Source organism: Balaenoptera borealis (genome assembly GCF_965194805.1).
Source record: "Balaenoptera borealis genome assembly, chromosome: 7".
Taxonomy (NCBI): Eukaryota; Metazoa; Chordata; class Mammalia; order Artiodactyla; family Balaenopteridae; genus Balaenoptera; species Balaenoptera borealis.
Genome location: NC_138864.1, coordinates 79,040,603 through 79,054,611, shown reverse-complemented (window position 1 = coordinate 79,054,611; position 14,009 = coordinate 79,040,603). Strand labels below are relative to the sequence as shown.

At 37.2% G+C, this 14,009-nt stretch overlaps 1 protein-coding gene and 1 long non-coding RNA gene across 2 annotated transcripts in view; one reads left to right on the top strand and one right to left on the bottom strand.

The window, feature by feature from the left end:
* LOC309631805 overlaps positions 1-14,009 on the bottom strand; it is a 61,001-nt gene that overhangs the window by 15,495 nt on the left and 31,497 nt on the right. The gene's annotated exons all lie outside the window — the stretch shown is intronic.
* The window catches only part of SPMIP4 (sperm microtubule inner protein 4), a 45,501-nt gene that overhangs the window by 7,758 nt on the left and 23,734 nt on the right, over positions 1-14,009 (top strand). The window contains 3 exon segments of the mRNA XM_082398714.1: positions 55-231; positions 8,391-8,462; positions 10,492-10,521. Of these exon segments, the coding sequence (XP_082254840.1) occupies positions 55-231; positions 8,391-8,462; positions 10,492-10,521 (279 nt within the window).

Sequence of the window (14,009 nt, the reverse complement as noted above, 5' to 3'; positions counted from 1 at the left end):
CAGACCATAGCATTCCACGCTGAAGCTATTTCAAAAGTCTCTCTTTTTTCCCAGGTATCAGGAATTAAGGGAGTCACTCCAACGATGTAGGCTTCCGTGGGGCACTGAAAGGGAATATGGTGGCATAATACCCGTTTCACTCCCTGAGGAACACAGGCCAAAATGTGAACCTCCTTGTGTCATGGGCAAAGGACACCAGCGTTATGGATTTGGTGGAGAAACCTGGCCAAGGTAAATAAACTTTCAGTCCCTCACACAGAGGTCATTATTATTCGATTATCTATATTTCTATTGTGAGTCCTTTGTTAACTTAAATCTACTTCCAAATTTTTACTATTTATGAAAAGACACAGATGGGAACACTAATTATAAAATTTCTAATTGTGAAGTCAATAAAAAGTATCTGTTATAAATGTCTTTGCTTTCCTTAGAGATGTTTAAGTATGTGATCAGAAATTTTGATTAATTTAATTCCCTTGCTAATCACATTTTATCTAAAACTAAATAGGAAGGCTCCTGAGAGAGATTAAATTAATTTTTTTTTTCTTGGCTTGAGCAAATAGCTGGCCTAATTTTACAGATGTTCTTGACTTTCTTTTTTTTTAATATTTTTTATTAATTAATTTATGTATTTGGCTGTATCGGGTCTTAGTTGTGGCTCGCGGGCTCAGTAGTTGCCCCGCAGCATGTGGGATCTTAGTTCCCCGACCAGGGATGGAACCCATGTCCCCTGCATTGCAAGGCAGATTCTTAACCACTGGACCACCAGGGAAGTCACCCAGATGTTCTTAACTTTTGATTTCTAATTTGTTTATCAATTAGAATCTACTGGGCATTGTTTTCAAGTATTAAAATATTTCAGTCATCATTTATAAGTCTTAAAGTTACCCTTTCAGCAACTTTATTCAAAGTACAGGTTAAAACTGAAGAGAAAGCACAAAAAAAATTTGAGCAGTAAATTAGATGTCACATTTACTACTAAGAAGTATGAAATTTACTCAAAGCAAAATCCATCGAAACTTCTCCACACAGAGCCTGGTTATTCCTGCTTTATCCAATCCTGGTTACCCAGTGTACTAACAATCTAGCTAACTAGATTAAAAGAAATAAATCAGGAAAGACAAGCCGCAGCTAGAGAGAAAAACAGTAACAATAGGGACATGTGGCAGCCTTATGAAAGCCTCAATAAACCAATAAAAAGTAGACAAATGAAAAGTCCAATTGGAAAGATGCAAATATTGACACATTATAGATAGGACTTCAAGTTCATTAATTCATCCAACAGATTTGTTTAAGCCCCCACTCTCATGGAACTTACTTTCTAATATAATATAGATTTATGGTATCTTTGTAAAGCAGATATTGTTATCCTGGTTTTACAATAAATAGAGACCCAAGAGATTCATTACCTCTCCTTGCGTCAGACAACTATGAAGTTTCAGAATAGGGATTTGAGTCCAGATTTATTTAACTCCATATCCCACATTCTTTTCATCTATGCATTCATTCGCTTATTCTAGCTATTCATTTATTCAGTAATTTGAGTATAGCAAGCATTGGTCTAGAGATTAGGGGTATAGCTCCTTATACCCCCTAAGGGTATAAGGACAGCCCTGGTCCCCAAAATTTGTATATTAAAAAAATGCACAATATTCTAAAAGAATTAGAAGTATACTCACAGAATTCCAGTGTGTAAAAAGAAAGCAAAAGACTAGCTTCTTAAGGGAAACCCAGCTTGAAAGCAGAGGTTTGTGTTTAGTATCTTATTGAATGCAGCCCTAGGATACTGGGAGAGAAAATATTTGTTCCAATTAAAATGTCAGCCATCCCTGATTCAGAAATGCAGGTTAATGTATTCGGATTCTCTTCACACCCTTTTATGTTAAATGTTATCATTTTGGCATATTTATCTCTTAAAAATATATCTAAGACAAAGTATAAATATCGTCTGATACAACGTAACTCACTTGGCAAACAACCACACAATAGGTTTTATCTTATTTCCTAACAGGGAATAACTTCTATCACAATATTTTTCTTTTTCCCCAAGAAGAGCCTTTTAAACAAACTAACAGAGTATTTTTCAGTTCTCTGATGGGTCAAGCCTCATCTGGCCCATGTAAAAGCTTGTTCTCATAACCACACCCTGTCACCTTCCCCGGAGGAGATTTTTAGTGGGTGTTGTGATACAACTCACCCCACTACCCGTGGGGAATAGGATCACAGAATATCCCACTCCTATTGCCTAAAAAATGAAACAAATACAAAATTTACCAGCAGCCCCCGAACAATAAAAGGATGCCATAAAATTATGCCATTAATTTTAATGTGCCAAGGAAAGATAATTCTGTGTAGTTTATTCCAGTTCCTAAGTGTTTCTCAAGATGGCATTTTGGGCAGGGCAGTTCTTTGTCCCACACATTGCAAGATATTTAGCATCTTTGGCCCTTTACCTATAAATACCCGGTAGCATCTTGCATTCATTGTGACAACCAAAATGAAACCACTCACACATATTTTCAAACTCTCCCTGTAAGTGTTGGGAGTACAGGGGGAAGCCACACTATTGGCTGAGAGGCATTATACCTAACCCCACCCCTACATTCCAAATGCATATTGAGGCAAGGTAAGTCTACAAAATATGCTAATTCTCCAATTTGAAGAGATTAAAAGATTGAGTAGATAATCCTATTAGAAAAGACAAAAAGCCTCAAGAGTAGAAGCCCCTATTTTAAAACAGCAGGATTTCAAGAGAGATGAAGTTCTGCAGAACGTGTGCTCTTCCGGAATGCAGTGATGACTTCAGGGAATGAGCAGAAGCCCTGGGTATGGGCACTTCCCTGACTGGAAGGAGTAGGGATTTTCCCCCGTAGAGGGAAAATTATTATTGTAGAACAAGTGTTGTACAATAATGTTATAAACCCTGGCAAAGTACAGATTATATAAACAACCAAAATGGGGAGATCAGGGAAAGGAAACAGAAGCAAGTGAAACTGGGTTTATCATCTTATCTTTCATGCCTGAGAGTCAATATTATCTAAAAAATGATGATGCCAATATCCTAAATGTTTCAAAAACTTTTTCTTAAATTTCTAAAATATCTGTATAAAATTATATCTATGTAATAAAGAGATATTTATCTATAGTTCAGGAATTCCTTCAGGTTTACCTTTTCATCTGTTAGATGCTAATAAAATTAAAAATTTTTAGGGAAGTCCCTGGTGGTCCAGTGGTTAGGACTCATGCTGTCACTGCTGAGGGCCCAGGTTCAATCCCTGTCGGGGAACTAATATCCCGTAATCCAAATGGCACAGCCAGAAAACAAAAAAAAAATGTAATTTTCTTTTAGAAATTGCATGAACTTTGATCCAATTCTTGAAACTTTAGTTCTGACTAGAGCTGTCCATCTCTCTGTTCTTTACTTCTTTACATCTATTTTTTAGCGAGATATCTAGAATCATGTTCTACATGAGGTTACTTGTGCTTTTTTTGTACTTACTGAAATGTTTATAATAAGGATGTGCCATTTCCATAAAAATAAGAAAATATCTTTTTTAAACAGCAGCATTAATCAAGAACTTTTATATACCACACATTGCGCTAAGTGTCTTATAGACATTATCTCATTTAGACCAAATTACATTTGCTTTTTTAAAGTTCATGTTTCTAATAAAACTACCTTTGTTCTTTTTTTTTTTTAATATTTTTTTCTGCCCCTTTCTCTCACTCCTCTTTTTTTTTTTAATGAATTTTTAAAATTTATTTATTTATTTATTTATTTTTGGCTGCGTGAGTGTTCGTTGCTGCCTGTGGGCTTTCTCTAGCGGCGAGCAGGGGCTACTCTTTGTTGCAGTGCGCGGGCTTCTCATTTTGGTGACTTCTCTTGTTGCAGAGCACGAGCTCTAGGCGTGCGGGCTTCAGTAGTTGTGGCACGCAGGCTCAGTAGTTGTGGCTCATGAGCTCTAGAGCACAGGCTCAGTAATTGTGGCTCACGGGCTTAGTTGCTCCGCGGCATGTGCGATCTTCCCAGACCAGGGCTCGAAACTGTTTCCCCTGCATTGGCAGGCAGATTCTTAACCACTGCACCACCAGGGAAGTTCCTTTTTTTAATTAAATTTTAATTGTACAACTTATTCATTTGTCTGCATTAGGATTTTTAGTTGCAAATAACAGAATCCATTCTGGCTCATTTAAGAAGAGGTTATTAGAGGATAATAGGTTAACTCACAAAACTGTAGGAGGGCTAGAGAAATAGGCTAATTGCTATGCTTCCAGAAATAATAGCCAGACTCATTCCCAGGACTGGCCTCATCCAGGGAAGTGCCTCTGCTAAAAGTGGACACCTCTGATTCTACCTTATGAGCAATATGGATGTCCCACTTGAAGCCTGTGTTCTGAGGCTACTCACATTCAAAGTCTAGTGCAGATGTGGATGACAGCAGAACTTAGGGTACACATTTGCACCCTGGTTGCTAGGGAGGCTGGGAAGTGGATTTTCTGGATGCTACCTAGGGAAGTGGGGTGTTCAAAATGTGGGAAACTAGCAAAATGTACAGAGGATATGGTAAAGATGTTAGATAGCCATCAGTGCCAGCTGACTGTCACTTTAAACAACAGCAGCAACAACAGTAACGTGCTTTTCTATTGAACAAGTGGCCCACGGACCAGCAGCATTAGCATCACCTAGGAAATGGTGAATGCAAAATCTAGGACCCCACCCCAGGTTTACTGAAACAGAATATGCATTTTAATAAAATCCCTCAGGTAATTCTAACGTGCGGCAAAGTTTGAGAATTGCTGCTCCAGTGTAAGAAAATGCAACATTTTTCATACAAATGAAAATGCACTCACCTCCCCAAAAGGGGAGATCCAAAGTCTCATCAGTTCCTGCATCCAGCTCCAAGTCCAGGATCACTTGGTGATGGCCACTCCTCTCTATTTCAGTCATAATATTGTCCTGATAGTCAGTCCACATTTAGGCATTAAATAAAGTAAACCATCGCCAACACACCCTATATGAAATAATAAGGAAAAGGGAGAGGAAATAAAGAAAAGTTTTATATATATATATGTATATACATATATATATATATATGTATACAGGACATAGAAAGGAAGGAAATATGGGAAGTGACTGCAGTCTACAGCTGGTCATGAGGCTATTATTGGTGTTATAATTTCCTTCCTCCACTACCCATTTCAAGTTCCCTTGCCCTTAGCTGGTAGGCATTCATTACCTTGTGGGGCAGCCCCAAATTTGTTCCTGAGAGATCTAAGCTCTTAGTGGTTCTGCCTGTGTGCAGTAATAGAATACTACAGTATTCTATTAATTTTATGCCACTGGAAGTTATGCTAGGAGGTGTCCAAAAGATGCTTTAGGTTCTAGAAATACTCCTTTCCCCCAGCATGGTATAGCAGCAATCCTCTTACCCTTGATATTTAGGATCAATCATCCCAGCCTACTTGGAATAATTCTTTCTTGGCTGTTTTCTCCAGAATCATAAGGAGCCCCAGATTACGACCTCATCAGTTCAGCTTCCAGTTCAATGGGACCATTGTTGTGTCGTCTGATGGAAGCATTTCTCCCTTGACCTCTAAACCAGCAAAGCTCAAGGTGGCTGGGGAGGAAGTAAAGATTTCCTCGAGTGTAATAATAAGAGTGAGAGGCATCACTCCCAGTTACCCCCATTGCTTTTTAGACCATGCATTCTGGCTATGGGGGAAACTATTTATTGGTCACCGCTTCACAGCATGTGCCACACTCCAGGATAACATTCAGCCATAGCTGAATTGTCAGTAGGCTATGCTACCATTCTGTAAATATGACAAGGCCAGTGAACCCTTAAATTCAACCACTGCCTTATTTTTTTTGGTGATAAATTGAGTTCCTTAGTCAAGAGTAATATTGTTTAAGATGGCATGCAGTGAATAAGGCATTCAGTTACATTCCACTGATGATGTAACTGGCAGAAGTGAAGTGAGGAGGAAAGGGAAATCCATAATTAGAAGTGTCCTGTGAGGATAAATCATCTTTCAAGATGGAAGGGGTTCAATGTAATCAGCCTCCCACCAGCTGGCTGACCAGTACACCCAGAGAGATTTTTCTCTATGAATTACTTAGGGTTGGTAACTTCTGCTGGTAAACTCACATGTGGCCAGGTCAGTTTTGATGAGGTCATGTTGCTGAGTCCATAAATAAGAACTTCTGCCCCTGCCCCCATGATAATTTAGTTCATGAAGCCACTGAGCAAGCACCAGGGTGACTGGAGAAAGCCTGGCTGATGCCCACAGACTTGATCATATTATCCACCTAATTACGAACATCCTCAATGTGGGGTTCTGTTGCTGAGCGTTCTCGTGGGGTATGAATAACCCTCATACTTTAGGGCCAATCTCAAAGGCTGAGAAAGCAAGTTTTTTGGAATCTACATTGGGTAGACGAGATGCAGTGTGGGTGTTCAAAAGATATTGAGCAGCGAGGAACAGTTCAGCACTACAATATATATTAAAACATCACAAGCACCAAGAGTGAAGGCTAATGTAAACTATGGACTTCAGGTGATAATGATGTGTCAGTGGAGGTTCATCAGTCCTAGCAAAGGTACCACTCTGGTGGGAGATGTTGATAATGGGGGAGGCTAAGCATGTGCAGGGTAAAGGGTGTTTGGGAATCTCTCTACCTTCCTCTCAACTTTGTTGTGAACCTAAAACTGCAATCTAAAGATTGTAAATACAATCTATCTCATTCTTTTTAATTTCTCACAGTGTTCCACATTATGGATGCATCAGATTATTTAGCCATTCTTGTATTTTCTTTTTCTTTTTTTCTTTTGTATTAACTGAATGTAATAAATATCTTTGTACAGGCCTCCTTGAGTTCAATACACAAATGAATGTTTCTCTAGGGAAAATCCTAAGTCGAAGTTATGGGTCACAATATATGAATATTTTTAATTTTAGTAGATATAGCCCAAATACTTTATATTCTCATGGTAGTATCTAAAAGTATCCATTTCACCATACTATTGGCCAATTGTATTATATTATCAAACTGTATAATTTTTGCCTATCTAATGAATAAAAATGTTATCATGGTTATCAGAATGCATTTCTATGATTAGGTTAAGTACTTTTTTTCTTACATTTATGTTTTCTTATGTATGACCGTTTATATTTCCTTTTCTGTTCTTATTCTTTGCCCATTTTTATTCTTTGTCTTTTAGTTATAGATTCTTATTGGTTCTTTATGTTCTGAATATTAATCCCTTATGTATCTTTATTGTAAACATTTCTTCCAATCTTTGTTTTATTTGAGCTTTTTTATGCTGTCTTGTCTTGAGAAGTTTTTCACTTGATGTTATCTAACTTCCTTTTGATTTTTGACTTTTTAAAAATCTTATTTAAAATGTTTTCCCTACCACCAAGAAAAAAACATATTCTTGTATATTTTCTTTTAATATTTGTATGCTTTTCCCTAATTCTTTAGATTTTTAATCCATCTGAAATTATCTCTGTGAGTAATATGAAATAAAAATCTTTTTTTCCAAATGGCTAGTGAATTTTTCCTGCATTGTTTATTTATTTATTTTTTTATAAAGAGATTTCTTATTTTGATTAATTAATTAATTTATTTATTTTTGGCTGTGTTGGGTCTTCCTTTCTGTGCGAGGGCTTTCTCTAGTTGTGGCAAGCAGGGGCCACTCTTCATCGCGGTGTGCGGGCCTCTCACTATCGTGGCCTCTCTTGTTGCGGAGCACAGGCTCCAGATGCGCAGGCTCAGTAGTTGTGGCTCACGGGCCCAGTTGCTCCGCGGCATGTGGGATCTTCCCAGACCAGGGCTCGAACCCGTGTCCCCTGCATTGGCAGGCAGATTCTCAACCACTGCGCCACCAGGGAAGCCCCTGCATTGTTTATTGAAAAGTAAACTCTTTCCACTGATTTAAAATGCCTCCTGTTCATATACTGAATTACCATATATACATGGTTGTATTAGTCTCATTCATTCATTCATTCATTCATTCATTCATTTATTTATGGCTGTGTTGGGTCTTAGTTCCCGTGCGAGGGCTTTCTCCAGTTGTGGCAAGTGGGGGCCACTCTTCATCGCAGTGCGCGGGCCTCTCATTATCGTGGCCTCTCTTGCTGCGGAGCACAGGCTCCAGATGCGCAGGCTCAGTAACCGTGGCTCGGGCTCACGGGCCCAGCCGCTCCACGGCATGTGGGATCTCCCGGGACCAGGGCTCGAACCCGTGTCCCCTGCATTGGCAGGCGGATTCCCAACCACTGCGCCACCAGGGAAGCCCGTATTAGTCTATTTTTATCTTTTACTATCTCACCATTACACTGTGTTATTAAAAAGATGTTCAATTTAATCTTTTCTTTCTTTTCAGAAAGCTTCCTCTTGAACAATTTTATTATTTGTCACAGAACAAAAAAAGTGACGTCTATGGAAATGATTCTTTGTAAGTTTGAGGTTTCTTTTCCTTATATGAGATCAAATAACATTTTCAAGTGGAAATGAGTTATATGCAAAATATAAAAGCTCCTAAGTGGGAACTTATAGAAAAACAAGTGTTCCTTTTTTTTCAATAGAGATAATTGAATATAGAAACCAAGACCAAAACAACAAAAATAAAACAAATAGACTAAAATCCACTAACAGTTTGTTGCATTTAAGCAAAGAAAAAAGTAGGAAATATGGAATAGTAATGTTTGAAAAGATTCATACAGATCATCTTGGCCCATTTCCCTGCCTTTGACCTAGTTATTCAATCTAATAAGAATCTGTTACGTTTCTTAAAAGGTTCATAGAAAAAGCCCCAGTGCCCTCAACAAAATTTTTAATCAGAATTTTATGAGAGAGGTTTGTTATGACAATCTACAAATAACTCTTAATAAAATTACTCCCTAAGTCTCTTTTTTGGATAAGGAATACTTAATTTACCCTTTGTTTACAGGAATTATTTTCTACTATATTGTTTTTTGCTCTTTGAAATAGTTTGTTGTATATATTACAAAGGCATACTTTTAAATTTTCAGATAAAAATAAAACACCAACAGCACTGAAGTAAAAATGAAAACATTAGTTTTTACCTTTGTTAGAATTGTTAGGAATCTGTTTGTAGGTAAGAAGTTAATATAGAGTTCAGCCACAAGAGGGAGCCAAAAAGACATGAAATTTGTGGTTGCTGGGCCGTGGTTGCTGGGCCTTGTATATCCCTTTGGGATTAGTAAACTGAAAAGTATTAGAGTGGCAGTAAAATCATGGATAGGTTCAGGTCAAGGAATTGCTGTCTCTGAGCATTTTTTATTTTCATTTTATCCTTTCAAACTTTGAATTTTTAAGAAAGCTTTTCTTTTTTAATTTTTATTCTTATTTTTCCATTTTTAAAAATTATAGTTCATTTACAATGTTGTATTAGTTTCAAGTGTACAGCAAAGTGATGCAGTTATACATATATATATGTGTATATATGTATAATTTTATCCATGTTGAATCAAGTCAATTTTAGGCATGTACTTGTCAATATCAGCTAAATTTGTCACATGAGAAAAAATTTAGATGCTGATTTAATGTTTCATATATAATAGCCAATCCAGTAACTCTAGATCTCATAGATTCTTATAGTCATTGCTTCCCATTCCCCTACTCAACCAGAAATATAACTGGAAAACATGCTTTTTTTTTTTTTTTAGTTCCAACAAACTTAGAGTCCAAATAAAGAAAGATATAAACCTTTTAAGGTTCACGTGAATTGTCTGTTTATAATACATTATGGATTAATAAAATTACATGGCTTATGTACCACTTTCTAAACAGAGAAACATATAAAAAAGCAAACAGTATATTCAATTTTACTGCCTTTACTATTAACTGATAACAGTCAGTTCATTTTTCATAACTGAAATATTTCAGAAATATTTGCATAGGCTGAAACTAATTGCTGAAATCCATTGAAAGCAGATGACAATCCTTCTCTAGTGTGGACTTTGTCCCTGGGCTGCATTGTTATTTCTTGGCATGTAGGGCTCAGAGTAATTAGTAAGTACACAACCTTCGAATGAAGTGATTCAGAAAAGGCATGCCTCTCGGAACTTGTTAATTTTTGTTCTAGCCTCTCTGCAACTGGGCAACATTTACTATCATGAGAGATGAGCAATCCTGGGCAAAGGGACAAAGCACACACCGTACTTATATATTTTCTCCAACCAGGCCACACTCAGATCACTTTAGGTCGTGTAATTGTACCCCAGGCATGGTGTCAGGCTACCTCAGAACACTTAATGGTGCTCTGCCTATGAGAGTGAACGTCAGTAAGAACCAGAGCTCTATTATCATTAGAAGAAGTTAGAAATGCAAAATCATTATCTTAAAGACACTGTAGTTTGCAAATGGGATACATCTTTATTCTTAAGCAAGTTTCTAACAGGAATGTAAGCTTTAAAAAGTCCTTAATATAAATTAGGGTTTGTTTCCTGTTTTTATTCTAGGATGCCCACACCATCTAATTCAACAGTAGGGTAAGTAGACAACTATATTTTCCTTCCCTGTTATAATCAAGAAAAAAATATTGGCCATCTGTATATCTCAGACAGTGTGAGGACAAGTGAGCCTTTTCACAGAAGTTTTTTTTTTTTTTAAACAAGCAGGAGAAGAGGCTGGTACAAGTCCAAAGTAACAGTATTACTGATTTCCCCCAATTATATTCCCTGCTAATCTTTTTTTTAATAAACTTTTAAATTTAGTACTATTTTCGATTTACACAATTACTGGGAAAATAGTACAGAGTTCCTATTTACCTCATATCCAGTTACCCCTATTATTAACATCTTACATTAGTATGGTACCTTTGTCACATTAATGAGCCAGTACTCATGCATTAGTATTATTCAGATTTCCTCAGGTTTTCCCTAATATCCTTTTTCTGTTCTGGGATCCCATCCAGGACACCACATTACATTTAGTAGTCATGTCTCCTTAGGCTCCTTTTGGCTGTGACAGTTTAGCAGACTTTCCTTTCCTTTTTTTTTTTTTTTTTTTTAATGACCTCAATAGTCTGAGGATTATCTGTCAGATATTTTGTAGAATGTCCCCCAATTAGGATTTGTCTGGTGTTTTTCTCATGATTAGACTGGAGTAGTGTGTTTGGGGGATGAAGACCACAGAGGTCAACTACCATTTTCATCACATCCTGTCAAAAGTATACATGCTATCAACATAACATCACTGTTGACACTAACCTTGATTACCTAGCCGAGGTAGTGTTTACCAGTTTCCCCCAGTGTGCAGTTAACCTTTTTTTCTCCTTTATCCATCCTGTACTCTTTAGAAGAAAGTCACTGTGTGCAGCCCACACTTAAAAGTCTGGAATTATACTCCACCTTCTTGAGGGCAGAGTACCAACATAAATTATTTGGTATTCTTTTGTAAGGGAAATGTGTGTGTTCTCCCTCATTTATTTATTTAATCACTTATTTATATCAGTATGGACTCATGGATTTTATTTTGTACTTTGACACTTTAGTAGTAGTCCTGTACTACTTTGTTAATTTTGTCACTCAAATTGGCCACTGAGAGCTCTTTCAGTTGGCTCCTATATCCACACCCCTATCATTGTGGGGTTTTGTGTATAAGGGATTATTTTTGGTTTTTTGTTTGTTTTTGAGTACTTCATCACTTATCACTGTGGGGTTTTTTTCTTTCTTTCTTTCTTTTTTCCTTTTAGCACTTCCTTACTTTCTGGCACTACAAGATGCTCCAGGCTCATCTTATATATGTCCTGCCCCAGCCCTAGAACCAGCCATTTCTCCAAGGAGCGCAGCTCCTTCCACTGGAGAATGGTATGAGAATCCACAATCTGAGTACTAGGTGTGCCTGATACTACTGGAGTCCCTGTCAATCTTAACCAGAAATACTAAGCTGGCATTTAAAAACTGTGTTTCAATTAAAGCAAAGATCTGCTCAAAAGGCTATTAAAATTAAAGTCTAGGTTGTTTGGGGTTCTTTTTTAAAAAGCAACTATGTGAAGACCTTTGTTTTGGACTTTTCAAATTCTCTTTGTAGAGACATGAAAAGTAAAGCCCTTTTTGTTGTTTCTTTTTTTTTTCTCGGATCACATTTCTGCTTGTAGCCTGATAAGTTCCAAAGTCTCTTCCTTTGACCTCAAGTCCTCAAACATCCCCTTGGAAGAGCTGCGTAAGATTTTGATAAAAATCTTGGTAGACCTGCTCAACAGGGAAGATTGAGTTCAGAGACAGCCCATGCCTCTAACTGAATGATTCAAAGAGAAACTGAATTCCTTTTAAATGTGTATGTAGTTAAGTGAGTGTTTGATAGTTTGCCTTTTCCTTATTATTTCTTCTCTATTTAGGGACTCAAAATGAAAAGTAATATGTATAAATCATTTAATACAACAGGAATATAATATAATTATTTTCTACACAGTCTTAATTTAAAGGAATAAATATACATTCTGGTCATTGTACTCAAAACTTGAATGGGTTACAACTTGAAAATTTAGTTGAAGGTATAATTTGCAATTTTTTTAACAAACAAAAATAACCTTTGCAATATATACAGGATATTAAATTAAATTTCATAATGTAATAGACACAAGACACGCGGAGTCCATAGCTTTCAGGTCTTAAAAGTAAAAAACATTTTCCTAAATCATTACCAGCTATAACTTAATGCTATTTGCTAGGAAATATACATTTCTAGAATCTGAGGGGAAAAATATTTTGGCCTCACTCCCAAGTGATAAGAATTAATTGGGGCCTCTCCCTACCTTCCTAACTCCCACCTTTACCCCTTCTACACAAAGTGAAAATCCAGGACACAGACAAAACCAGAAGATCCCAAGAACTACCGATATACATTTTGCAGATTTACTTCCTATCAAGGGGACCAATCCCCAGAAAGAAATAGCTTATCGAATCCTCATGGTTCTTTTTTTGTGATTTAACATGCTCTTGGCCTTTAGAACTTATTTTCTAAATTAACAAGTTAATCTCTACTTTTTGGTGTCTCTGTAACAAAAACAAGATATAATGGAAACAAGTGTAATGGCCTTTGTTCAGGAAGTTCTTACCAACATCAAATTAGTAAAACATGGGGTCACCTTGCCCTGGACTCTGGCCTGGGGCTAAATGCATATCAGCAGGTTATTCTCTGTAGATAAAGCAGTTAGCACAGGGCCTGGCACATAAGTGCTTTATTAGCATCATAGTTACTGTTGTAGTTAACATTTAAAGGCAATGTCCTCTGAGTATAATTCCTGCCCATGCAGCAGTTACAATGTCTGAGGACCTTCCCAGATTACCTACTGAGATATTTTCTAGGGACAGTGGGCAGACATGACCATTTGGTGAAGTACTCATACCACATTTCCTTAAACCGCATCAAGCCCATGGGAAAAGGTATCAGAAGTTCAAAATTTAATCCCACTGATTTCACATAACTACTGATTCTTACACCTTAGCTCAACCTGGCACATACTGGGAAGAACCCAAGAGAATCAAAATGAATTTTCTGCCCAGAAAAAGTTAATTAGCACTAAGACAATCTTCGCATTCGATTTACTCCATTAGCCATTCTTTCTAGTGTGTTTTATGACTCAGTGTCTCCTGGCTATTGGACAATATTGGAAGCCCAGCCTTTCTCATTCATTCCTCACCGTCCCTAGGGTTTCTTTCTTCCCTGCTTCCTGACTGCTCTACCTGAAGGTGAATGAGGCAAGCCTCCAAGGCTTTGCACGTGCAAGACCTCCCTTAGAAGATGGGTTTTACTAGACCACAGGAAACTCCGTCCTTTCCTGACTCAAGTAGACTGGACACTCTCCATGAGCACAGACATGTTCGTTCCTGCTTTATTCACACAAACAGTTTGTTCAAACTATAAAAATGCTCACTTATTTTCAAACAGATTGTTAAGAGGAAATAATTTCCTCTCACAAAGGGGGGTTAGTTCACCATAGAATCCATTGAATTGGACACTGGAAATATTTATT